The 27,640-nt window shown below is 39.7% G+C and overlaps 1 protein-coding gene across 2 annotated transcripts in view; it reads right to left on the reverse strand.

Moving 5' to 3' along the window:
* Positions 1-27,640, reverse strand: part of COL5A1 (collagen type V alpha 1 chain) — a 298,677-nt gene that overhangs the window by 7,728 nt on the left and 263,309 nt on the right. The window contains exons 44-65 of one of the 2 annotated variants that reach the window (XM_089684686.1): positions 26,885-26,938; positions 26,739-26,792; positions 26,544-26,651; positions 24,956-25,009; positions 22,880-22,987; positions 22,741-22,794; positions 22,092-22,199; positions 21,948-22,001; positions 21,761-21,814; positions 21,622-21,675; positions 20,846-20,899; positions 20,664-20,771; positions 20,521-20,574; positions 19,220-19,273; positions 17,390-17,497; positions 17,188-17,241; positions 17,042-17,077; positions 16,868-16,921; positions 16,495-16,756; positions 15,656-15,768; positions 11,875-11,943; positions 1,740-1,973 (exon numbers count right to left, since the gene is read on the reverse strand). In XM_089684686.1, the coding sequence (XP_089540812.1) occupies positions 1,740-1,973; positions 11,875-11,943; positions 15,656-15,768; positions 16,495-16,756; positions 16,868-16,921; positions 17,042-17,077; positions 17,188-17,241; positions 17,390-17,497; positions 19,220-19,273; positions 20,521-20,574; positions 20,664-20,771; positions 20,846-20,899; positions 21,622-21,675; positions 21,761-21,814; positions 21,948-22,001; positions 22,092-22,199; positions 22,741-22,794; positions 22,880-22,987; positions 24,956-25,009; positions 26,544-26,651; positions 26,739-26,792; positions 26,885-26,938 (1,902 nt within the window). Of the gene's footprint in view, positions 1-1,739; positions 1,974-11,874; positions 11,944-11,995; positions 12,065-15,655; positions 15,769-16,494; positions 16,757-16,867; positions 16,922-17,041; positions 17,078-17,187; positions 17,242-17,389; positions 17,498-19,219; positions 19,274-20,520; positions 20,575-20,663; positions 20,772-20,845; positions 20,900-21,621; positions 21,676-21,760; positions 21,815-21,947; positions 22,002-22,091; positions 22,200-22,740; positions 22,795-22,879; positions 22,988-24,955; positions 25,010-26,543; positions 26,652-26,738; positions 26,793-26,884; positions 26,939-27,640 lie in introns of both variants that reach the window. The other variant, XM_089684685.1, reaches the window with a different exon arrangement.

Raw genomic sequence — 27,640 nt, forward strand, 5'->3', positions numbered from 1 at the left:
TGGAAGTTCAGCCTCCTCCTTCCTCCTGCAGTCTCCTGGGAACTTTCACAGGTCCCAGGAGACTGCCAGACCAATTAGGAAGCGCAGCGTGACTCTCATATGCGCAGTGGGCACTAGGCTGCGAAACCACAGCCTGGTGCCCACAATTGAGAAATGCCGGCACCATGAAGGAAAGAAGGGGAGAAGGGACGGCGCGGGTGAGTACATCGCTGGACTCTTGGACAGGTAATTGTGTGTTTATTAAAAGTCAGCATCTACAAAAACTGTAGCTGCTGACTTTTAATAAACACAAAAATGGCTGGAACCCTGCTTTAAGTTGCCATGAAGCCCATTTTGTTTTAAAAAGCCCCAGACATTCCTAAAAGCACCTCAGATTTAAATATGTTTTTGGTTAAAAAAAATGTTATTTTATTTTTTTTCAGGACAAGTAGATTGTCATGAGGGACAAGAAGACTGGGACCCTGATTTATTCCTTTGGACAAGTAGTTTTTTCAAAAAGTTCCACATCGCTGCCTGAAAAATTATTGTTTCACTTCTCAAAAAGGTATTTCTTAAGTTACACTCAACACAACTCCCCCCTCAGATTAACCAATAAAATGTAGTCTGAGCATAACTCGCAGAATAAGTGGAGTGATTTTGCTGAAGCAGAAACTCTTACATTGAAAGTGTGTTTCTTAGAGGCATATTTAGGAAGTTTAGAATATTTAATTCAGTCTTGTAATCTGTTTTTTTTTTATGCATTTGATCATTGTGTGTACGGTTCTTTTTAAGTTTTCCATTTTTACTTTTTTCCACTAGAACAGGATCTAGTTAAAAAGAGCTTCTTCACTCAGGATCCACATCAAGCCAAATGCATCCTTAACAACCCACTAAAAACCACCTTTATTTCCCTCTTTTCATTGACTCCATTGTACTTCTTCAAAATGATATTTCTGAGAAATTAAAAAAACTTTAATTTCGCTCAACACCATCTGAAATTATACCCTGCAGCCGTTATCAAATCAAGAATAGTTTGAGACCTAATGTCTGACATTGAAATACAGGCCTTGCTCTATTCCTTTTTTCTTTTCTTTTTTTCTTTTTTTGCAAGTTGAAAAAATTGGCTTTTAAGTCATTAATTTGTGACCACAAAAAAAATAAATAAATAAATAAAATGGAAAAGAAGAGGGATGGAACAATAGAAAAACCAATCCTCTTATAAGCACCCACCCACTTCCCAGAAGTTAACAGAAGTCAGTCATCAAATGGGGGAAATACATTTTCCATAAATGAATTGTGGTATTTCCAGGCCGGGTGGGACTCACCATTTTCCACTTCGCTGAATATAGATAAAAATCCATAATGAATAAAAGTAGTACACTAGGCTTCTGCTCTGAGAAAACATTCCCCAAACCGTAATCGTTTGCTATTGATAATTTTTTTTTTCTCCCTGTGTCAAAACTAATAATCCTTCTTGTGTTTCTCATAGCAGCCTGGCAGGCTGAATCACTGCGCTGATCAATAGTTTTCTGCATTACCGCCAGCCAGACTGAATGAAGATAGAGACATCTCATCAGAATTAACTCTGTGTCAGTGGAACACAGAGACCAATTGCAGTGACGAGGCTTAATGCTGCTTTATTAATCTGAGATAAACTGCCTTTAAGACCAATGATGTTCAGTCCTTGACACTGTTCTAAATTGTATGTCAAAATGACATGCACCTTTTATCTCTGCAATGGAAATTTCTTAGTCACTTACTGCACAGCCGTCCATGATGGCTATAATGTAAGGGTTGTTGTCATAAGACATCTCTTCATCGTTTGATCCCAAGAAACGGATGGCTTTGTCATAGCTGTCAATGGTGGCGTCGTGCCAAGCCACAGACTGGTAGCAGCTATAGGTGATGTTCTGCCTGGCAGCAGCACTGAGCAACCTCAGGAATGTCATCTGTACAACGCCGATTGGGTTTCCATCAGAATCCACATAGGACAGCTGAGAAAATAAAAATTACACAGAAATATACACTGTTTTCTGGGGGAAAGATGTGGTCTTTGCTATCACAATTTTCCCCTGTGCTTCAGGATAATGTACCGCCTACTGTAAAGCTATTTGTGGTAATCTCAGTGCCATGGTATATGACACAGACAGCCGCTTGTTTTTTAAATTTATAAAACTGCGACATGAATCTATTGTATGGGCATGTATCAGGAAATACAGCAGGTAAAATATGTCTTGAACATATCACCATTTTTCTCAGTAATTATGTTTCTAAAGGTGCTATTGACATGAAATTTTCACCACATGTTGGTAACAACCCATGCAATCCATACATAGTTATATAGTTGGTATGGCTGAAAAAAAAACTAAAGTAAATCCAGTTTAAGCATACAAACATTTTTTAAAAAAGTTATCCTACACCCCCAGTTGATCCAGAGGACGGCAAAAAAACTCAGCAAAGCATGATCCAATTTGCTCCTTCAGGTGAAAAATTTCTTTCCTGATCCCCCGAGAGGCAATCGGATATTCCCTGGATCAACTTTACCTATAAATGATGCAAAGAATATAACTGGTTACAAAGAATATAACTGGTTACTAAGAAAGAATCCAGCCCTTTTTTGAAAGCAATCCACTGAGCTGGCCAGAATCAACTCTTGACATACATACATACATACATACATACATACATATATACAAAGAAACCAAAACAATTAAGTTCAGAAATTAAGTTATGTGTAATAAAATGGAATGACACAGGGAAAAAGTATCGAACATGCTACCAAAATTTATTTAATGCTTCCTACAAAATCCTTTGTTGTAATGACAGCTTCAAGACATCTCCTGTATAGAGAAACTAATTGCATGCATTGCTCAGGTGTAATTTTAGCCCATTCTTCCACACAGTCTTCAAATCTTTAAGGTTCTGTGGGCCTCTTCTGTGATCTTTCTTTTCATAGAAGGATTCAAGTCAGGTGATTGGCTGGGCCATTCTAACAGCTTTATTTTCTTCCTTTGAAACCAGCTGAGAGTTTCTTTGGCTTTGTGTTTGGGATCATTTTCTTGCTGAAATGTCCAGATGGCAGCAGATTTTTATCAAGAATGTATTTTCCATTCATCCTTCCTTCAATGACACAAAGTTTGCCAGTACCATATGCCGAAAAACAGCCCCACACCATTATGTTCCCACCTCCATGCTTCACTGTTGGTATGGTGTTTTTGGGGTGATGTGACCTCCAAACATGGTGAGTATTATGGCATCCAAAGAGTTTAATTTTGGTCTCATCTGACCAGACTGTATTCTCTTCATATTTCACAGGCTTATCTAAATGTTGTGAAGCAAACTTTAAACGAGCTTCAACATGCTTTTTCTTCAGCAATGGAGTTTTGCGTGGTGAGGGTGCATACAGGCCATGGCGGATGGGTGCATTACTTATTGTTTTCTTTGAAACAATTGTACCTTCTAGTTCCAGGTCTTACTGAAGCACTCCACAAGTGGTCCTTCGCTCTTGGACAAATCTTCTAATTCCTTTCAGTCCTCTGTCAGAAATCTGCACCTGGTCATGGCCAGTTTATGGTGAAAAGATTGTTCTTTCCACTTCCAGATTATGGCCGCAGCAGTGCCCAGAAGCTTAGAGATCCTTCTGTAAGCAATGCCATCAGTATGTCTTGCAACAGTAAGGTTGTGAAGGTCTTGAGAGAGCTCTTTGCTTTTACCCCTCATGAGGTGTTTCTTGTTTGATACCTTGGTAATGAGACACCTTTTTTATAGGCCGTCAGTTGAGACTGAAACAGCTGGTATTAATTTGCACTGACAAGGGGCAGGATTGCTTTCTAATTACTGATAGATTTCAGCTGGTGTCTTGGCTTTCCATATCTTTTTGCACCTCCTTGTCTTCATGTGTTCAATACTTTCTCCCTGTGTCATTCTATTTTATTGCACATAACTCAATTTCTGAAATTATTTGTTTTGGTTGCTTTGTATGTATGGATTGATTGGGTTGTTACCGACGTGGTGAAAATTTCATGTCATTAGCGCTTTTAGAAATATATTTACAGAGAAAAATTGTGACGTGTGCAATACTTATTTTACCCGCTGTATAACATCTGTATCTGTGATACTGTACATGGCTCATACCCCAGCTTTTTTAAAGCTCTTGATCACTTTATTGTAAATAGGATGTCTAACGGGAACCAGTCACAGCAAAAGCTTTGGACTAAAACTATTTTAGTGGCAGTAATGGCACTCACTGCAAAGCTGGATAGGTTAAAATAATGAGTGGCTGAATATACACTGATGGGCTGGAAGAAGAAGGTACTTGGCTAAGTGTCATCATTGTAGTTATGTCCATTAAAACTCAGAAGAGCAGAGATTATGTCACTGACAAGTATCTGCAGAACTGTCACTCTGCTTATGTTATTCAGCCATATAGCATAGGATGGGGAGATTTAAAAATCATTTGGCAGGTAAAATAATTGCTATGTTTAGCTTTTAAAGAAGCCCTGAAACCTGGTGTGCTCTTTTCTGATCCTGCCCCACACTATTGTCCTGTCACTGTGAGTTGTGTATTTCCTAACCCCAGTTTCATGCTCTGTCATAGAAATAGAATTCCAGTCTAAAATATTGTTCTGTAAACTTCAATAGTAGACCTCCTCTTCAAAACGCTAGTGAGCTGGCTGTAATTTTGTAGCAATTAATGCTTTTTCAGCCACTGACCCAGAGTTCTATCTTCTGTTACTGCATACATGTGCAGGGTCGGTGACTGTTATTAAGCCAGACAACAAGGGGTTCAGCAATGGCAGCCCCTGTATTTCTCTGGAAATGTGTTTTTTACTGTGTCTTTCAACAGATTACAACCAATTCTGACAAGTTTGTTTTTAAATAGCATCTAGCACAACCATATCAAATAATAGTCTACAAAATGCAAAATTAACAAAAAAGAGAAGATACAAACCTGGGATCGTACTGGCTCCTGAGCAGGACACATGACTGACCAGGAGAGAAAAGGCATGCAAATGGTAGATACAGCCGGCAACATGTACACTCCAGAGTCATGTGGCCTCTGCAGTGGAATTCTGTCTCTGTGCATACTAGACCTATCAAAGTACTGAGTTCATCCTCCCAGTGCAGTGTGAGAAAATGTCTGGGAAAAGCTGACTGGTTACTAAGTTCATAACGAACTGTTCATATTTTGGATTAATGGTATTTCTGTGCAAAGTCACCATTTCTTGCCATTGCCTTTTCATATAATTACTCACAGTCACCTGAATAAGGCACATGGAAGGAAAATATAATTTATCAAAGTATGGTAAGGGAGCCCATCATGATGGATACTATTTGTTGCAACCAAGACTCCTATTCAGTTGCCGGAATCTGTGATAATCTCAAGAGTTGACATTGTCACTATGCTGCCCTGGAGTTGCACTGTTTCTAGGAATAAGGCAATGGCACTATCTAGATCAGGATGGAAGCCTATGCTGGGTCAAGTTTTCTTTATGTTGAGGAGAAAGGTGGGTGGTTGGAAGATTCAGTTGGTGTAGAATCATTCATGCCTCTGTCACATCAACAGAGGATGCATTGTCTCAGTCTACATGGTGTATAACCCTGCCCTTCAAACATGCCTAATGCTGGCAATCCCTGTTTTAATCACTGCTGTACGAGGACACACTGCTTTTTCCCCTCTGTTCAGCCACTAAATGTTTGGGAAGTGCATACAATAAAGGCACTTTTCCTTCTGTGCATGTGAGACTGTCCAGTTATCCCTTGCACAGAGATGTTGCAAACTCTTCACATGCTTTCTATTTTAAATGCTTTTGAATGAGGAGGTTGTGTCTACTGATGGTGGTAATAGAGAAAATACTATTCCATCCCAGAATTCCATGCTGTGGCACCAGAGTTTGCACAGGGGTTGCCGGCTGTCTCTTTAAATTAAACATGTTCCACAGTACCTGCAGTTAATTTAGCTTCAGTCTCCTAAGCGGGGAAGCACTGGGGAATTCAGGATGAAGTAGGCTTATAAGGAAATCGCTCAATAGCATAGAGATCGACATGAAAAAAAAGCTGGCTTGAAAGACACTGTGAAGTTAAGACACAGAGGGCCACTGATTCCAGTGAGAGGGGTGGGAGGGAGCTGGAAAATGTTGTACTTCAAAGCAGCCACCCTAAGCTGAGCAGAGTACCTATGATATGGGAAGCAGAGGAGGAGGAGGGGGGGGCTGCATTCATCATTCCTTCATGACCGCTAAACCAGGCCGACCGTCTGCTTCTATGCAGCATGTTCTGATTCCTTCTCTAGCTGACTGTAAACAAATACAGCTCACTCGCTGGACACATAATGCTGTTTTACAATGTGTAAAACACACAACAGAACAAAATACTGTGTCTGCTATGTGCAGCTTGCTCATGGAGGGCCAGTTATAAACACTGGAGGAATTAGTCTTAAAGAGAAAATGTCACTTTAGAATTGGATTCTTTTTTCTGTCATTTTGATGCAAGTTATAAACCCTACAAATATCAAAAGCTTAACCCATCAATTAGCCTCACCATTCCTGCTTTGACTTATACACAGCACTGGCTGAAGGAGGGAGAAAAGTGTCCGGTAGGAGGAAGATTTCAACAGGAAGATCATAGCAGGCCAAACTAGCTGCCACAGGAAAAACTAGCTCTGAAAATAACCACTTTTGAGAGAGAAAAAATTCTAAATTGCATGACTTTCATCAGATACTTTAATAGACTGGGTCCTTTTAGGCATTTTGGTGACTAGCTAAGAATACAAAAGTGCAGAACCTGACTGGCTAGGGGATGCTGGGATATGCAGTTCATCAACTACTGAAAGACCATACAACAATATCTGGACAAATTTGGCATGTATAGTGACAGTTCTTAGAAAAGGTTCTGGGCGTGCATTAACCATTTCTGAATCCCCACCACTTCCACCATATGTGTGAAAACACATCAGGACCACGCCAAATTTATTCCCTAATATATATAGAGGAGGAAAAGAGTATCCCAGTGTACGACACCCAAAGGTTTTGGCAGTACTAGAACTGAGCTACCCAATCTTGTATTAAGGAAATATTTCCATAATATGCTATGCCAATATGGATATTTGGGTAAACATGGATTTATAGTGACAAACAGCTTAGGTTACATTACTGGTGTGCGTTGTCATGAAGAGCTCATAGGTACCATATATATAAGATGTCCATGCCTTGTCATACAGGCAGAGCTTTCCTTGAAGGAAGCCAATGCAGGAATAGCCCCACATACTTATAGATTGTGTGGATCCCTGCACCATAAATACCCAGAGGAAACAAGTGTTTTAAGGTAGATATTTTGGATAATTTGGATTTTGAAGAATGGCTGTGATAATACACAGATTATTCATGATTTATTGGGATGGATCCCAAGTTACTGTTGCATTTCTGCTGCCCTGTAAAGCTAGCTAGAGACAATTATTCAGTCTTTTTCACAAGAGAACCTAACATGTTATGAAAGGCTGCAGATGGAATTGTTTCTTGTTGTATCTGTGTCTACAATATCAGATGTGAGTAGAGAGTGCAGGACTGAAACACAAATATTTTAGTTCTGTACTGCATTTCTGCATTTTTTTGATGTGCTCTAAAGTTCTATCACATCTAGAAGCATGTTGTGTTAAAGTATCCTTTTGATTTCAATGGGCCTTTAATGAGCTTCTACACCAAAAAAAGTAGCTGAACTATTTTGACCACTGCAAAACACCACAATATACAGTTCCTTTACATCTGTGTGTTGTGGTGCACCGAAGAGCAGGTGCATTTCTTTGAACTATACAGTATATGCCCCTTGGGGTGTAATTTATATACCATGCTTTGTGGTACATGCATTCACATCATAATGTGTGATAACATGCCCATGGGTTTGAATAGAGCCTAAAGAAAGTGATAACAGAAAGTAAGCCCACTGACTGGGTAGTATATAGAGCTCTATGTACAGTTGTGTCCAAAATTATTCAACCCCCACTGAAATTGAGTGTTTTGGCCAGTTTGACATTGCTTTTGATCATTCAGTCATCTTGCTTACATTTACATTAAAGAGGCACTTGTAGGTCAGACAAATATAACATAACAGTTATAATGAAATAACCACAAATGTCTTTTCTGTGCTCACAGCATTATCAGTTTTATTCAACCCCCAAGTGACATTCAATCTTAGTACTTAGTACAGCATCCTTTTACAGTTATAACAGCTTTTAAACGTGAAGCATAGCTTGACACAAGTGTCTTGCAGCGATCTACGGGTATCTTCGCCCATTCTTCATGGGCAAAGGCCTCCAGTTCAGTCACATTCTTAGGCTTGCGCACTGCAACTGCTTTCTTTAAGTCCCACCAGAGGTTCTCAATCGGATTTAAGTCTGGTGACTGCGATGGCCACTCCAAAATGTTCCAGCCTTTCCTCTGCAACCATGCTCTAGTGGACTTGGAGGTATGCTTGGGATCATTGTCCTGTTGAAAGGTCCAACGTCTCCCAAGCCTCAGGTGTGTGACGGACTGCATCACGTTTCCATCCAATATCTCCTGGTACTGAAGAGAATTCATGGTACCTTGCACACGCTGAAGCTTCCCTGTACCTGCAGAAGCAAAACAGCCCCAAAGCATGATTGACCCTCCACCATGCTTCACAGTAGGCAAGGTGTTCTTTTCATCATAGGCCTTGTTCTTCCTCCTCCAAACATAGCGTTGATCCATGGGCCCAAACAGTTCTAATTTTGTTTCATCAGTCCACAGAACACTATCCCACAACTTTTGTGGTTTGTCCACATGGCTTTTGGCATACTGCAGTCGACTCTTCTTATTCTTTGGAGACAGCAAGGGGGTACGCCTGGGAGTTCTGGCACGGAGGCCTTCATTACGCAGTGTGCGTCTTATTGTCTGGGCTGAAACTTCTGTACCCACATCTGACAAATCTTTTCTCAGTTCCTCAGCAGTCACACGGGGACTTCTCTCCACTCTACGCTTCAGGTAGCGCACAGCAGTCGAAGTCAGCATCTTCTTTCTGCCACGACCAGGTAGCGTTTCAACAGTGCCCTTTGCCTTGAATTTGCGAATGATGCTTCCTAAGGTGTCTCTTGGTATGTTTAACATCTTTGCAATCTTCTTATAGCCATTGCCCTTCCTGTGAAGAGAAATCACCTCTTCTCTTGTCTTCCTGGACCATTCTCTTGCCTTCACCATGTTTGTAACCACACCAGTAAATGTCTAGAAGGAGCTGAGTATCACAGTCATTTTAAAGCTGCCTAATTGGTGCTTATTATGCTTGATTGCTGCTCGGTGACATCCACAGGTGTTTTCAATACCTGATGGAAAGCACCTGTATGAACCTCTGTTCTTCAGAGTGGTAGTCTTTAAGGGGTTGAATAATTGTGGCAATGAAGAAACCACATAAGAACCATTTACTACTGTATTACATAAACAATTGATGTCATTTTAGTTGCATTTGGGTAGTTACAACGTCCTTGTAGGATTTGATTCTGAATACAATTCCAAATGTACACTATAGTCCCTAAACCCCTTTACAGCATTGGGGGTTGAATAATTTTGGACACAACTGTAAATCTGCTCTAAATAAGGAAACCTATCTTAGCCTAAAATATTCATCCTGTCCTGAGAGCGTTCCTTTAATGGATGAACAGATGAATAGTACCTTAGGAAATTGTGTAAATAGTTGCCAGATTTGACATTTCTTCATTTTTAACAATTAGTTTCCATGTTCTTGTGTAATGTAATCAGGATGTTTTAATAAAATACAGTGGGGAAATTAATTATTTGATCCCCTGAAGATTTTGCCTACTTAAAAAATATAGACCCTTCATTTCTTTGTATCAGAGGTATATTTTAAATGATAGAGACAGAATATCAACCAAAAATCCAGAAAAAACACATGATACAAATGTTATTTTACTCACTGAACTGCAACTCAATTTATAAGTATTTGATCCCCAAAGCAAAACATGACTTTGTGCTTGCCAAGAAGGGTTTCTCCAAGTACTGAGGTAAGACGTTTCTTGTGGTTGGTTACCAGGTTTGCACATATCTCAGGAGGGATTTTGGTCCACTCCTCTTTACAAATCTTCTCTAAATCCTTAAGGTTTCTTGGCTGTCACTTGGCAACTTGAAGTTTCAACTCCCTCCATAAATTTCCTATAGGATTAAGATCTGGAGACTGGCTAGCCCACTCCATTACCTTAATGTGCTTCTTCTTGAGCCACTCCTTTGTTGCCTTGGCGGTATGTTTTGGGTCATTGTCATGCTGAAAGACCCATCTTCAGTGTTCTGGCTGAGGGAAGAAGGTTCTCATCCAAGAATTTACAATACATGGCACCATCCATTGGCCCCTGAATGCGGCAAAGTCGGCCTATACCTTTAGCAGAGAAACAGCCCCACAGCATAATGTTTCCACCTCCACGCTTAACTGTAGGGATGTGTTCTTAGGGTCATAGTCAGCATTTTTCTTCCTCCAAACATGGTGAGTTGAGTTCATGCCAAAGAGCTCAATTTTGGTCTCATCTGACCACAGCACTTTCTACCAATCCTTCTCTGAAGTTTTCCAATGCACATCTAAATGTTTCAGATGGGCCTGTACATGAGCCTTCTTGAGGAGGGGGACCTTGCGGACACTTCAGGATATCAATCCATTGCGGCGTATTGTGTTACCAATGGTTTGTTTGGTGACTGTGTTCCCAACTGCCTTGAGATCATTCACAGGCTCCTTCTGTGTAGTTCTGGGCTGATCCCTCACTTTTTTCATGATCATCCTTACCCCATGAGGTGAAATCTTGCATGGAGCTCCAGACCGAGGGCGATTGATGGTTATTTTGTATTTCTTCCATTTTCGAATAATTGCTCCAACAGTTGTCTCCTTCTCACCAAGCTTCTTGCTGATGATCTTGTAGCCCATTCCAGCCTTTGTGCAGGTCTACAATCTTGTTCCTGATGCCTTTCTTCCATTTAAATCTCACCATCATGGGCAAAGAGGTTCTGTGGACATGTGTATTTTAAACACATAAGAAGTTGTTAATCTGTGTGCCACATGAGCACATAGCTAGTCTGTGGGAGCCAGAATTATTGTTTGTTGATAGGGGATCAAATACTCACTGAACTGCAACTCAATTTATAACATTTGTATCATGTTTTTTTACTGGATTTTTGGATGCTATTCTGTCTTTATCATTTAAAATACACCTATGATAAAAAATTATAGACCCTTAATTTCTTTGTAAGTGGGCAAACTTACATAATCTGTAGAAGATCAAATGATTATTTTCCCCACTGTAAATTATTAAATTACCTAAGGGCTCACAGTCTAACAATAAAACATTTTCCTTCATTCCCTGTTCTACATACTATAGCTGTCAGTTTGAATACCTCTTGCAATAACTGGTATTCAGCCTCAGTGGGTGTCCATATTTTTCTATTAGGACAGAAAGGGTAGCCAAAATGACTCATTAGCCAAACATGCTGTACAATTGTGTTCCACTAGAGAGCTTCAAGCAAACTGGGCAAGTAGGGAAGATGGTAAAAATGTGATTCTGATGTATAGTGGGCTAATTTTACCAATGTTTTAGACCTTTAAACACAGTAACTTGGGATCATCCTTAAAAATAAGAACTGTGTCTGCTTTAGTGTTGACTGATTTGTGCTTGGTTTGTGGACTCCTTTCAACTGTTGGAAAGTGTTTTTTTTTTTTTGCTTGTTTTTTAACCCAATCTTCTCCAAGTCCACCTTAAATTTGTTTTCCGGGTAATCCAGAAACACTATTTCCCCCACGACTAGTGTTAGTAAGACATGCAGAGTGGTTTGGCCATAACCGAAGCAGGATCCGTGCTCTGGTTCAAGACTGAAGGCCGGGTTAGCCACTTACCATAGACCCTCGCTTGTAATGGCTATACCATGTACCAGGCACCTCTTTGGGCCAACGAGCCACTTTATTCTGTAAAATATGACATGGGTTACAGAGCTAGAACTGAAAATCTAAATCTTACCAGTTTACCACGCTTGAATTCACTGAACCAGGAACCCGGGTTCTCTTTGGGCCAGGAGGTAAGTCTAGCCTGAATTGTGAAAGGGAAAGGATATGGAGGAAATAAAGGGTTATACTTGAATTACAGCTGAACACCAAAAAGCCACATATCTCATATTGGCCTATCAAACACTGGCTGAGCTGAGCCAGGTCACACAGATTTTTATAATGCATTCTACTTACTGCAGAGATTCAGACCATTCTGATGCATTCTCCTTGCAAATAATACTAAAAAAGGTTCTCAAAATGTGTGTCAACCTTTTAAAATGTTCACTATATATATATATATATATATATATATATATACACACACACACACTATATTGCCAAAATATAGCTCCTGAGAGTTACCCATTCTTTCACAAATGTTTGTAGAAGCAGTCTGCATGCCTAGGCGCTTGATTTTATTCACCTGTGGCCATGGAGGTGATAGGAACAGCTGAATCCAATGATCTGGAGGGGTGTCCCAATACTTTTGGCAATATAGTGTGTGTGTATATATATATATATATATATATATATATATATATATATATATATATAGCATTTACTGTAGATGCATTAGGAGAGCGATAGATAGAAAAAAGTCTATGATAGTAGTTCTGCAGCACCTCAAGTGATTTATTTTATTCCTTTCAAAATCCACAAAACTCACATGTGAAAAAGCCATGTGACATATACAACACTTTTGAAACGTTCACAGTCCTCACTCGAGCAAAGCATATATAGTGTATATATACATACGCACACACTCTGTGTAAGAGTATGTAGGTGTTGAAGCTGAACTCTGGGTAAAAGAAAATTACTCTTGCAACAGGGCTACTCCCTTCCCCACATACTGCAAGGAATAAAAGAACATTTTTGTCTGGTGTGGACATAAAAAGCGGTTATACTTACCTTATCCCTCACTCTTGCAGGCTTCCATCCAGCTGCATGATCGGTCCCTCAAAACCACTTCTCTTCACCGCTCCTTTGGTTGCAAGCACTTTGACATTACCAGGACCAGCAGTACTGCCTTGTGAGCAAGAACACTGAAAGTCCAAGTCACATAGGGGTTTATTTACTAAAGCTGGAGAGTCCAAAATCAGACTCCCTTCTGCATAGAAACCAATCAGCTTCCAGGTTTCATTACCAAAGCTTCATTGAACAAGCTGAGGTTAGAAGCTGATTGGTTTCTATGCAGAAGGGAGTCTGATTTTGGACTCTCCAGCTTTAGTAAATAAACCCCATATGGTCAGACAGCTGAGAAGAGCAGGAGCGTCCAGGGGAGCAAGAAATCGGGTAATTTTAACTGCTTTTTAACTTCTAGACAAAAATAAGCACCTCTAGGGTCACTTTTTATTTTACACAGAGTTCAATTTTAACACATTATGTCTATGTGGCTACAGGATCTCAGAAACTGCTGATATCGCTGATTTTCACATGCTACAGTCTGTAGATTTTACAAAGAATGACACAAAAAAAGAAAAAACATCCACCAAGCAGAAGCTTTGCAGGGAAAACACGTTCTTAATGGGAGAGGTCATAGGAAAATAGCTATGGACTTCCTGTCTGCCTGAACAAGTTTACCTGTTTAAATAACCTCCCTTTACTGGGGTGCTGTGCAGAAGGCTGTTTCTAAACATCCAGCATGAGGAACCTTGAAGATAACAGACCAGAGCTGCAAATGACCACACCAGGTCCTCTCCTGTCCACTATGAACAGGAAAATGGCTACAGGGAACACTGGATCACCAAATATAAAGGACTGAAGATTGGAAAAACATTGCTGATCTGACACATTTGGACTTCTGCTATGGCATGTACAGTAGAGGGAGGGTCAGAATTTGGCACAGCACGCTGCATAAATGCATGGATCTGGCCTGTTTGGTGTCATCAGTGCAGCTCATAATGTAATGATGTGGGGAATGTTTTCACACATTTGGACTTGAATGCCATTTAAATGCCATAGCGTACAAGAGTATTATCAATGACCATGTGCCCAATTTATTTACCAGAAAGGTCCACCTAAAATGGTGGCCACGGAGTATATACACATTGTAAAATTAATATAGTCTCCTTCTTAGTCTGCCAGCACTCAATAATCTTAATTGGCTGATTGCATTAAACAAATACAGATCCATAGGGCTATTAAATAAGTGTAATGGCTGCAGTGAGAGAGCTGACACAGGCAGAGCTATTAAATATTAATCCTGTGGGCTGCGAGGTATAACACAAGCCATTGTCTTAAGGGTTTCAGTTTCAACCATCACAATTACTTAACTGCTGCAAAGAAAGCTATAAGGGTATAGTCAACTATGCAGAGATTGTTCCATCAATAGATGATCAATAGGTTCCATCAATAGCTTTGCTATAGATGAGTTTTGGGTGCTGCATAGAGCCAGCCTATACAGATTACTGCTCTACTATGTTGACTAAGTTATTTAACTAAAATATTCATTACAAAAAAATCTTTTTTACAAATGTACTGGCTTCATAGCATTCAGAAAAAATCTCTCACACTACCTTATCACAGGATCTGTAGGTAATTTAAAGGTTTAGCCCACTCAAAAATGTTATTTTAGTTACAGGTTGACCTGGTAGGCTGAGTCAGCCTGTGGCTTCCTATGTGAAAATGGATACTCAGGCCTTGAGATCTTCCTACCATAATTCCCAACTATGTTCTTGTCCACTCAGGTGTTATGGGTGTTTTGGCTATATTAGAGTGCTCAGCTCCTCTCCATAATATACATGTAATAAAAATCTAGCAGGGATGGTGGGAGCTCTTTAATGTCACAGCAGGTGTGCAGGCCCAGGAACTCCAAGCAGATATCACTGATAGAATACCCAAAATATATAAAACACTCTCAGGAGAGTATAAAGCGCAACACCCATCTAAAATATAAATGGGTGAGGTAGCCCCTAAATAGCTTTCTGGTATTTTGAGTTTAAATAAAACTAAAATCCATAGTTGCTTGTTGGTGATAACTCACAGGTTCACATGTTCTTTACTTTTATTGTGGACTAGGACAATTAATGTGCTTTTAGGAAGAAAAAGAAATCTAAAATGTACCGCTACCTTTCACATACATGTATGTATTTCACATACATAAGCTTCATTAGCATTTAGTAAACGTACCATCCAAGGGAAATGTAAAAAATTTTCACCAGTCAATATGACCATCTAACATTATAAATTGTACCATTTACTTAGAAGTTATGACATTGTTTTAAGTAACAGCACTATTAGGCCTTGTTCACTGATCACAGGCTTGAACAGATAATTTGACCATCAGGTCTTGAAGTCTGCGTAGACTGCCTCAGGACAGACTAGATAACCTTTGTTTTTGAGAGCCAGTGTGCTGGGTCTCTTGTGGATATTCCCAGCTGGTGATATCGATGGAGAGGGCCTTGAAGTGTTGAACAGTATTAACACACACTTTGACTGTCCTCTGTTGCTGATTGCTTTGATCAGGTCCAGGCAGTCAATAGCTTAGACGTGAAGTGTCTGGGGAGAGGAGGCAATTAATTAAGTGATCTTAAAATACTGGACTCTCTGCCTTCCTTCTTTTGCCAAGTCTTGCTCGTGCCAGACATTTCAAGCCTTGCTAATGCCACATTCAAAGGAAGTTTACAGCACTTACTCCTTCAGACTTCTTGTCTGGAAAGATGCACGATTCTCCGCCTGCCGTAAAATTGCAGTAAACCTTAAATGAGTCCCGGGAGCAGCCCTGGTTAGGATCAATCCAATATTCACCTAGAGCAGAAGAGAGAAAAGCAGAGAGGCAGTCAACATTACCTTGTAGCTGAGGCATAAGCAGATACAAGCCACAATCCTCTCATTATGATAGCTTCAAATCTTATTGTTTTCACACTCTGCTTTTTAAACACAGAAGCGCTGAGTAGTATGTATGAGATGCTTTGACTTGTGATTCCACTGTTTTCCAGATGGTGTTTGCTACAGCACCCACTTACACCCTGCCATTTCCAGGATTGTGTACGATGGAAATAATCTATGTGATGTGTTGTGTTAGAGTGCATTTTCAAGGTGCATTGAGATAGTATTCAAAATTAAATGCAACGCCGATCATCAGTTACCTTGGGCATTGCATTGTCATTTAATGGAAAAGTTGTGATTAGGAAGGGCTACTGTGGCTAAAATATTTCTGAAAATGCCATTTGCCCGGCTGTGGTGATGATACAGTGGCTTTGATACTTTGAAGTAGGAACTGACCACGCATCTCAAATATGTGACTCAATTGCTGTTCACTTAATTCGGCTATATGACTCACAGTATTAAAGAAAATGAAATGGATATTTCAAAAGGAGTGTTCAGCAATGGCAACCTACATATTTCTCTCATGTCATGTTTCATACTATTAGTGATTCTTGCTTCAGATGTATATTGGATAGTGTAGCATTTTTACGGTTTTGCCAGTGACTTCAATTGAGGTTGTGTTTTTATCATTCCAATGTAACTCACCATCGGGGAAGTCAGGGTGACAAAGCTGTAGGTCTTTGCAGGTTCTGGCAGGATTACCCTGAGTGCCCAATGGGTGTTTCATTTGTTCAATTTCCAGTTTTAGGGAGTTTAGAGAGCCAAAGATTTCCTCCATGCCATCTGCATAGTCCATGTAATTTGTGTCTGTATTTGCTTCATCCACCACTTGGCTGGCATCAATATTTCGCTTGGTTCTCTTTGATGACTGTACAGGAAGTGGCTGTATAACTTCTCCGGGGGGACCCTGCAAAAGAATTTGTTTATGACACTTATAGGTCTGTAACATACCAATTATTATTAACACATGTTCTGCTGATAGCTTCTGCAGATTACGATACATAAGCGTATTACTCACCGGAGGGCCTGGGGGACCGGGAATACCCATCTCACCCTTTGGACCAGTTGGACCCTAGAAAGGCAGACATTATTACTAGGGCTGTATAAATAGTAAAGACAAATTATTATTATATAATATTACATATAAATCGGGCAGTTTAAGACCAAGAGAGATCCAGAATATTCTACTTACTGATGACCCTTTAGCACCTTTTGGCCCAGGACCACCCTGCAACAGAAATCACAACTGCTAATTACCACAACATAGATTGCTTACTTGCAAAGTAATCAAGAACTAATATAGATGTGGGAATATACATTTATTTTAAAGAAACCTACCGGCAATCCTGGAGGACCGGGAGGACCTACAGGCCCAGCTGGGCCAAAAATACCCTAGATGAAAAATGCAACTAGTTAGATAAATCATATTGATAATACCAAGGTTATTGTGTGGATTAAACCAGGACGTGCAGTCTTCTGGATTTTTTACATTTTCATATGCTCAGCCATGAACTGGGCAGAAACAGAGAGGCTGCGTTACCTGTTCTCCTTTCGACCCTTGAGAACCCTGAGGACCTGGTAGACCACGGTCTCCCTTTTCACCCTGTTCTCCCGTAGGTCCAATGAGACCAATCAAACCAGGATGACCCTAGCATGAAAACAGGAAGGGAGTAGTTAATGGGCTTGTATGGTTTTCCCATTTCATAAATGATTCACGAAAAGATGCAGGCTGACTGATGATGTTAATTTACAGGATTTAATTGTGTGAGAGCTAATTTCACAGAAAGTACAAAACAATTACACTGATTTCAATAATAAATTTATAGGAGAAAACAATGCCATTGCAGTAAACAGACAAATGTATAACCCATCAAGGCCGGGTATATTTCTCATGAGTAAAGGTTATTCCTAATAATATGCAAGAGCTCCTAATAGATGTTGAATAGTTTTGAGGAATGTTCTTTCCAGCACACAGAGAGATAAGACTTAAAGAAGGATTCTCTAAACAAGACTAGTCCAAGCAATTACTTTTATGGAGCAGAGATTTTTAGATATCTGAGAGCTTCAGAAAATAAGGTCAGAATCATTTTAGATTTCCTAATCCAGACCCAGAATTATATGTTATCTGCGTTGGTCATGCAAGCCCTAGCTCAAATATTTTATATAATGCAGCTCACTGGTTCTTTTTTTCTGGCTTTTTTCTTTTGTTTTCCACTGGTGATTCTGTCAGTAAACACCCTTCCTGTTCTAGGGTGAGCTATGAAGCAGCAGCTTGACACCTTAGGACAGAACTACAAAACACGAACCCTTCTCTTCTCCATCACATAGGGCATAGGTGTTCTGTAGTTCACAGAGATAGCTGGGAATAATGTGAATAACTATCAGCAAAGGCAGACAGCACAGGAAGTTCTCCACTCACAAGATTTGAAGATGCAGTAATGGGTATTGTTTGTTCTCTTATACATATAGCATTAAAATGTTTTGGTATATCTGTTCAACAAGTGCAAAGTTCATTATTAGGATTTACATACACGTTATGATCACTGGGTGTCCATGGGAGCCATGCCCAGTTGGTTCTACCAAAAGTACTCCTTTCATGCACTGTTGGGACCAGCCCAGCAGGTCCATCTCAATATAATATATGACTTTTGGCAAATACACATGCCAAGACCCAAATGTGATATACAACTAAAGAGTGTGTAGCTGAATTCTGTTGTCAGTAAAGAATGCCTCCCTCTCACCCTCCAGTCTCTGTCTAAAATATATATCTAATGTCGCCATAAATTTTTTAACGGTGCCATCCACCAGAACAGTTTCCACACTATCATAAGGGACACAATATATTTAGGATTGTGTTCCCACAATTGTGGATATTTCAGTTCAAGTTGTGGATCCTCTAAGTAAATATAAGTTTAGTCCCTAAAAGCTAATATAGTGAGTGTCTATTATTTTTTTTTGTACTTATTGTTTTGGGTGAAGTGAGGTAGGGTTTGACCAACCCCCTTCCCCCACAAAATTCGTACTGCTGTCTGTGATCACAATGTGGAGACCCCCTACTCTCAATTCAGTCATGGCTTCCAGGGCCCTTATGTGAGCGCTTGTTATTCTCTATGGACGAAATTCGGTGAATATTTAACTATTTAGAAGCCAACAATTAAATTGCTTGTTACAACCAAACAGTTTTAGAGGGCATACTGCACTGAAAGGCCACATTTCTCAGGGTCTGGAGCCTTCAATCCAGCCTTACTGGTGTAAGATTACCGCTATGCTTGCTTATTGAAAATGTCATCACAACCTACAAAACAGCACTCTCCATTGTGTACAGGAAACTGGTACTCTTATTTCTGTTTGGTGAGAAAATAGAGCTTACCTTTTCACCTTTTGGACCTGAATCCCCCTTTAATCCTGGCAAACCAGGTGGGCCCTATAAAAGGATTGATAATGTAATTTTAAACAGTTACTCCTATAATGCCAACTTTCCAACAGTCCTATTTATTTCTATAGATGCCAAGAACAGATAGAAAACACAGTGGGTTCTGGACCAAATATAACCAAAAGTACAATGAAAAAAATGACTATGTACCTGCAAGTACAACCACAGTACGATTTTAAAATATAAAATAAAGAGGAGACCATGACTACAGGGAACAGAAGGTAAAACAGGGAACAGAAGGTAAAACAATGTTATCTAAGATAAAATATTGCTGATAGTTCATTCTAGAGGAAGATTATATAGAAACCTAGACGTTCTAAGGAACCTTAATATCAACTTAATTTATCCACAGACTTCATAACTTGGAAAAATCTCCAAAAGAATGATCTACAATGGTATACAAATTAATATTTTTATAGTGACCTTTTTTTATTATATTTTTCTAGGTTTTCCTTACCATTCAGTTAGGCCATGCTAATTAATAAAAAAGGGACACCAAATCCCAGTCATCTTTGATCTCTTTCATGCTGTTCAGGTAGATCTCTATCTCTGGAAGGTTGCTTACCCCATTCTACAGTTTGTTTAAATAAAAAAAAGTGTATTTTTTTGTTTGTTACTTTTTTTAGTCTTAGGTAATGACAAAGTTATTACTGAATAAACTGGTCCATAGCAGAAATGTAAAAACTGCTCTGCTCTTTAGGGGTGTACAGGTTTGAGAGGGGAAGTGGTTAATATAATGTAATCTCCCATGGTTATCGCCATGTTTTGCAGAGATGTACTGTACACAATTATACTTTAGATTTTTCTTTTGTTCTTAACTTTTTAAATTAAACTTTTAATTTGTAATCATGTAAGAAAAGTTAAGAAAAAAGTTCATTTAATTTCATGATTATTAATGAAAATTATTTTGATGCAACCAGAAGGGGGTGTTAAAACAAATAATCCCTCAAATGGCAAATATGCTAGGTACATCAATACGTACAAGAGACGTTCTTAAATGTACACTGTAGACCTAATTCTCAGGTGAGAGTCAGGCCAGGACAGAGTTCCGAAAACAGCCATGTTTGAGATGTAAAATATATTTGAAAATGTCATACTTTGTGTTAAAATGTTTCAAAAAATTAACACATTTTTGAAGAGGATGACCTTTTTAGTAGCTAACCCCTAATTGCACAGAAGATTAATTGATGGAGTAAATATTTGTAAGAATTAAAGAATATAGTATGAAGTCCATTTACCATAGGACCGGGTGGGCCATCAGCACCAGTTGATCCTGGCAGACCTTGCTCACCCTATAAGAAAAGATGATTATATTTTATATAACTTGACACTTGGTTACTGTTATAGATATCATGTGACATCTAAGTAAAGGAGTACTTACCACAGGTCCAGGAATACCTCTTAAACCCTCAGGTCCAGGTTTTCCAGGAGGGCCTTGAGGACCAATAGGACCTGTCTTGCCAGGAGGACCTTCTAAGCCTGGTTCGCCCTGGTTCAGAAAAAATAGATTGTTAGCAGATGAAAAAAACTCACCAGCATACATCAAAGGTAAGCCCAGTCTACCTTGCCACCCTTCTCTCCTTGTCGTCCTTCTGGACCTGCTGGACCAGGTGGGCCCTAAAAGGAAAAAAAAGATCATAAATTCCAATCCCATTAAAACCACAAAATACATTGTTAACACCATGTATACAAAATGTTTTACCGACTAATATGTTTGTAAAGAATCATACATTCTTGCGATTCAACCACCCCTCCTGTGCAGATTTTTGGCCATATTTCTCTTGTGGGTCAGTCACGGGAGTGCACTTGTGCTGTCCTATGATCTAAAATTAGCCATTAGCGGGCTAAAGCTCACTGTCAGCTGACGTCACAGAGCCGCTCCAGGCTCTGAAAGGATCCCAACCATATTGTCAGGATCTACCCAGATTCCTGATCGGCAGCTGGCTCAGCCTTTCAGCATGCAGTTGAGAGCCAGGGCCAGGTGCTTTTATGCCCTTCCCAGCCAGGCACTCCAATGAGCACTAGAGGGGCAGAGTGGAGCAGTGACTGAAAGTTCTCTGCTCAGAGCTGACTGAGAACTGAGCAATCAGAGGTCATGTGATTGCTCAGTTCTTGGGCATGGAGATGGTGGGGGACAACTGCAACAACAGACTGATGTTGCAGCAAGGAGATGATTATGTATGTTTTTTTACATACCCCAAACATTTAAAGGATTGCATAAGTGAAAAGTGTATTTGAGTAACAAAAACTTATTAAGACAAAACCTATTTTCTGACTGGTCCACTGTTTTCTTATCAGTCAGTTTAATAGTGGTCATTGTTTGACTTTTAGGTACTTACCCTTTTCCCAGGTGGGCCAGATGGACCTGGTTCTCCAGTAGGTCCTGGTGATCCCTGATAAGACAGAATGTAAAACAGGTTACCAAATGTTTATTTTTCTTTCTTTTAATAGAAAACATACAACAGTATTTATACTCACAGGCTGTCCAGATTCACCATCATCTCCTTTGTCACCAGGGGGTCCATCCTGACCCTAATGTTTAGAGATGAGGAAACATTTTTTTAAAACCTTTTTGAGGTACATGCACTCTTGAGTTTCCTGCAAATTTTGTTACATTGACTGTCATATGCTTATTGACCGGTTGTCTAGTGTGGCCAGTACTTACTGCGGGACCAGGTTCACCAGGGGGGCCAGGGTCTCCAGGAAATCCAACTGGACCCTTTCAACCAATAAAAGAAGTATGTCAACAATACACTCATGCAGCTTGATTCATAGATCAATCAAGAGAAGACCATGGACCTGTACTTACAGGGCTACCTTTAGGACCATCATCCCCAGGAGGTCCTTTTGGACCAGGTGGACCAGCTGCTCCTTGAAGACCTGCTTCTCCTTTTTCTCCTCTTTCACCTTTTGGGCCCTATAAAATGAAGAACCCACAAAATCAGTTTATACATCTGTGAAACACTGTGTATTTAAACATTTAGTAGTTTCTGTATAAGGCTTGTAGTTCATTGATTACTTTCCATCCTTATCTTTACCCTTATTCATGAGCTGTAGGTAATGATTAAATGGTAGCAAGTTTTCTCCTTAGGAATTCTGGTTTAGTCTGGAAGTGGTGTAGGGATCATATATGGATACTGATTGGGATTTTGTCACAGTAGCTGTACAAAACATTTCTAACTGCAAGGAGGCCCTAAGCTAAATCAAATCATCCTGGTAGGATTTTATCTCCAACTAACCTGGGAAGCCTTGAAATCTCTCAGAAGACCTGGGCTATCTTAGAATAATCCCTACAACCCCTGAAACATCTGCATACAGATGCAAATACGAATTACATCAACTGGACACGTGTTCATTTTATTAGAATATAGTAAGACAATAAATGGCTATTTGGAATATTTCTGCTGACATTCCCTGTAAAAAAAATGCAGTGGGAAATCCAAATGATCTTTACTTACTGGTGGTCCAAGCTCTCCAGGAAGACCAGGCTCACCAGACTCTCCAGGGTCACCCTGTAAACACAAAAACACAAGTGGAGTTAGCAGCTGTAAAATTCACTTCCATTCAGCTTTGCAACTAATTTTAAAGACAACCTACCTTCTCTCCAGCAGGTCCGGGATTTCCAATTCCTCCTGGAGGACCTTGTGGTCCATCAGCTCCTGGTGGACCATTGGGCCCTCTTGGTCCAGGTGGACCTGGTGGACCCTGTAAGCAGAGATGGCATGCAGTTGATAAGATGGGAACAAAAGTACACAAAATTAATTTTACCAAAGGGAGTTAGGAATGTTATGACTACAGTCCATCAAACACCAGGACCTGTGTGGACATTCCAACAAAGTATTTTACAGCTGAATAGGTCTGAATCAGGAATAAAAACAAACTTCACTCTCATATTTCATATCTCCATATCTCAGTTGTAATGATGCAATGATGATGGAAAAACATGAATACAGCACCCCTTGTAATGTCCTCCAATTTTGCCAAGTGCGCTGCTTTTTAAACTGCCAACACTGTCAGCACCTATCATAGTAATGAGCCATTAGAAAATTTAGCTTAAGAGGAAAAGAGTGTGGGTCAGACCTCAAAACTGTGGATGAGTGTGGATATGTACATGAGAATCCTTAGGTTCTACAGAAAAAGTTCAGAGTAATGGCTTGCATTTTAGACAATATCATTCTGAATGTCTGCTTTGAGGGACCAGATTTAAGAGATCTGCATATTGGAAGCCCCCACCACCCTCCCCCAGTATCAGAAACTGCAACAAATTTTTCAAAGGCTGTCTTTAAGGATCTGAGGACCTCTGACATTAGGAACTACAGTATATAAAATGTATTAAACCCCAGACCAACTTCCTGATAGTGACAACAGTGGGTCATGCTTGCACAATGTGTCTTCCTGGCCACTTGTCTACACCAGGGGTGCATGGGACATAGTGGCAACTTGGGAGCACAACTCGAAGACAGTTGTCACACTATAACAGGAGTGCCTGAACAAGAACTTTCATGGCAGGATCACTAAGTATTATTTAAATGAAAGTTGCATAGTTAAAATGTTAGGGATGTTTTGTAATTACAATATATTTAAGCTTATGTGAGATTTAGGCAATTGGGTTAGACCTACTTTAGGAGAGCACAGCAGAAGCGGTTTCCTTTCAGACTGTCACTCTCTGATTAGGAATTGCTGAGTGTGCAATCTGAGCTATAACAATGCAAATAGCTCTGTAAACAGTCTTTTTCAGAAAAGTAGCTATGATTAGCCTGTAAAACGTCTGCTAACCGGATGCATAAATATGAAGTATTTATGTTTTACTCACTAAAAATGCAAAATGTGTTGTTTCTCTCTCTATACATTCACTTAAAATAAAAACTATAATAGATTTAAGTTTCTATGTTTTTAAATTGTTCTTTTATATACATGTATGTTCCTACTAATCTATGTGGTAAGCGAGAAGTCATTGCAATGACTACTGAGTGCAGCTGTTAACAGTGAGGTGTGCTAACCATGTGTCAGTGTTAACCATGTGAAAAGGAATTGAGAACTCCACTTACCACATAATATTATTATGCAATATTTTTAGCCCTGACCAGAATACACAAAAGTAAAAGTCACTATACATTCCCATTAGTGTCTACAATTGTAATTGGAAAATGATGCACATTTCTTATTATCTCACAGTTTTTATATGCACAAGCTGTTTTCATTGTTGTGTAAATGCTCCATCAGCACAGACTTTCCTTTTTTTATGTGTGTTTGAAATATTCAGCTCCAATAAGCTGGAAATCAGGGATTTATTAATGCTCTTCTTTTGTGAAGATACATAATGTTAGATGTTTCCTTTGTCTTGCTGTTAGTGCACGGTGTGTACTATGAGTGGGATCAGACTATGAGCAATTACACAGCTGTAATGTTTGATGTATTCCAGTGCTGCAGTGTCTCTGCAGAGTTACTGTACCAAGTTGGGGATTTATTTGATTCTAATGGAGAAGTAAACAGACAGTTCCTCAGTTGTGTTATTATGGGCCATGTACAAAACATAGCAATGGTCTTGTTTTTATCAGACATAATGAAAAATCTGAATAATCCCTAGAATTGAACTCTAACAGCTTCATGTTTTAAAATTACACCACTATATAACACATGTAACAGGAAAAAATGCTCACTAGTAATACTTACCATCTGACCGACATCACCTGTCTCTCCCTTCTCACCTGGAGGTCCGGGCAAGCCCTATGGCAAATATAAACATACGTGGTGTCAGTTCATAGACTAAATGCACAGAATATGTTTCTGTAGAAATGTTACTTACTCATTTACATAATGCATATTAGTTCCTGCTTTATATCACAGTTTAATTTTCTCCATACAAGCCCCTCGAAAGGAGTTTGATTGAAGGCAACTGAAACCAACAACCAAGTTCTCTAATGCTACAGTGCTAACCATGGCATCACCACTTATGGAACTAGAATTGTGGTTAGTGTTTGCACAGACCCTGGAACCTTTGGTTGTACAAGTTATTATTTGCTGCTAAATTGATGGGAATATTTCATAGGGCAGCTCAAAGTTAAACATAAGCATATATTCTAAGGCTTCCATCTGTGAGTTCTAATTCACCAAAAGGCCAAATGTACACAGGACAGTATAACACTGTTTTTAGAGGTGCTTTGCATTTTTTTTGCCTCTAAATGCCCCTTAATGTTAACTTACTGTATGTGTCCCTGCATACATGTGTTTACAGGTGTTTAATGGCAGAAAAAAATCCCAAGGGCAGCATGTTCAGGAAAGGAGTGCTCCAGCTTCAAACGCTTGACATGCCTAAATGCATATGCGAAAGGTGACTTTAGACATGTGTTTGGTGCTAATTATTCCTCCCCTTGTGCATTGGTGTCCAGTAAAAAAAATAAACATCCTGTGTGCAAGGGGTGTAATGGTTATAAATTCTCACAATGGATCAATAATTGCCCGAGGGTGGTAGGGTTGTACTGTACACTAAAATGGTGTTTTATATTCATGGATACACATAACTAATAGTTGGGAACTTTGGCAAATAATTTATAAGGGCAATTTGCTACTGAGAAGCTACACCTAACTGAACAACAATAACCGTGTCACAGAAAAGCACAACAGACAAAAGATACTGTGGTGACAAATTTATGTAACTGAAACAATGCTTTGATTTGCATTTGAAATTCTTCTCTTCAGTAATAGAAAGGTTAAAAACAAGTTAAATGTTAAAACATAAAAGGATCTTTGGACCGTTTACCATTATAGATAGCTAGGGACATTTGCAATCTCAAACATTCAAATCCTTCCTTGGAAATCAAGGCTGCTTTATCTGTAAGTGTCCTGCACGTTGAGGAAGGGAAGACAGACAAGGTAGGCAATACATGGAGAAAACTACTTATTGGAGCAGCGAGGAGATATTAAAGATTCATGGAACCTTGTCAGAATTTATTTTCCTCTACCGTAATCAGACTTCATGGAGGTTACAATGAAATTCAGCCTCCTGTGTAATTAAAGCTCATAAAGATCTGTTAATTGATGATCAGCATTGTTAGGCCTGTGTAGTCAGCATAAACCTTCTGCAGAATCAGTAAGATGCAAAGCCTTAAAGCTGTCATAAACTGCCAAGGTGGGTTTCCCAGAAGTTTGCCCTTATTGTGATAATGAATATCGCTATGCCTGTTGAGGACTGCCTGTCTGGTGAAGATTAGTCTAATTCCTTTGGCAGGAAAGTCTTTTCTAAACTTCATATCGTAATCACCTGGAGCCCAACTGGGCCTGGTGGTCCGGGGAAACCCCTGGGACCTTCGTCACCTTTCTGACCGAACAAGCCTTGCTGTCCTCGGGGTCCAGGTTCTCCATCTGCTCCCTGGAAGGAAATTATGACACAGAATTTCTAATGTTAGAATCCATGGGCAACATCAACAGATAATTTTTGGAACTGGATTTTACTCACTGATGGACCAGGCTGACCAATAGGTCCCTGAGGTCCTGCAGGTCCAGGTGGGCCCTGTGTTAAAAAATATGAGGTTAATCATTTTGTTCTACAAAAAAAAAAAACAACAACAACAACACAAATAGCAGACAGATCACAACAGTTACCTGCTCCCCTTTGTCACCTCTGTTTCCCTTCTGTCCTGGCTCTCCAATCTCACCCTGGAACAAAGAAATCACACACCATGTTAATTTACACAATTCGTGACAAACTTCTTCCGCGACGCCCTATAGCAGAAATACTGCTACAGGGCGGAATGGGTGCACAAAATCACGTATATATACGTGACTTTGCAGTTCCAGGTAGGAGCATGCGCACCCTACTCAAGCCACCGTTCACAGCCTTGGCTGTCAATCACGGTGATTCCCCACCGGCACCCAGCGATCTCCAAGTATTATCGACGGGGGAGTGACCTGTATGTAAACAATACAGATCTCTCCCGTCAGCTCCTGCACACTGCTTTGTATGGCTCTGCATAGCAGAGTCATACAAAGCAGTGTACTTACAGTGAAACACACACAGCCTACATAGTAAAACAGCACACAGTTAACCCTTTGATCAGCCCACGTTAGCCCCTTCCTGCCCAGTGACATTAGTACAGTGTACTTTTTAGTACTTTTTATTAGCACTGAGCACTGTATTGGTGTCACAGAGGATATCAGTGACACCAATCAGTTCCCCCAGTGTCAGAATGCCCACCGCAGTCCCGCTATAAGTCGATGATCACCATCATTACTAGTAAAAAAATAATAATATTCCAGAATATATACTGCCATTTGTAAATGATATAACTTTCACGTAAACCAATTAATGTACGCGTATTGGGATTTATTTTAGTAAAGACATGTCACAGAATGCATTTT

The sequence above is a fragment of the Staurois parvus genome, unplaced genomic scaffold (genome assembly GCF_062004578.1).
Source record: "Staurois parvus isolate SC_StPar_1 unplaced genomic scaffold, SC_StPar_1.0 ptg000352l, whole genome shotgun sequence".
NCBI lineage: Eukaryota > Metazoa > Chordata > Amphibia > Anura > Ranidae > Staurois > Staurois parvus.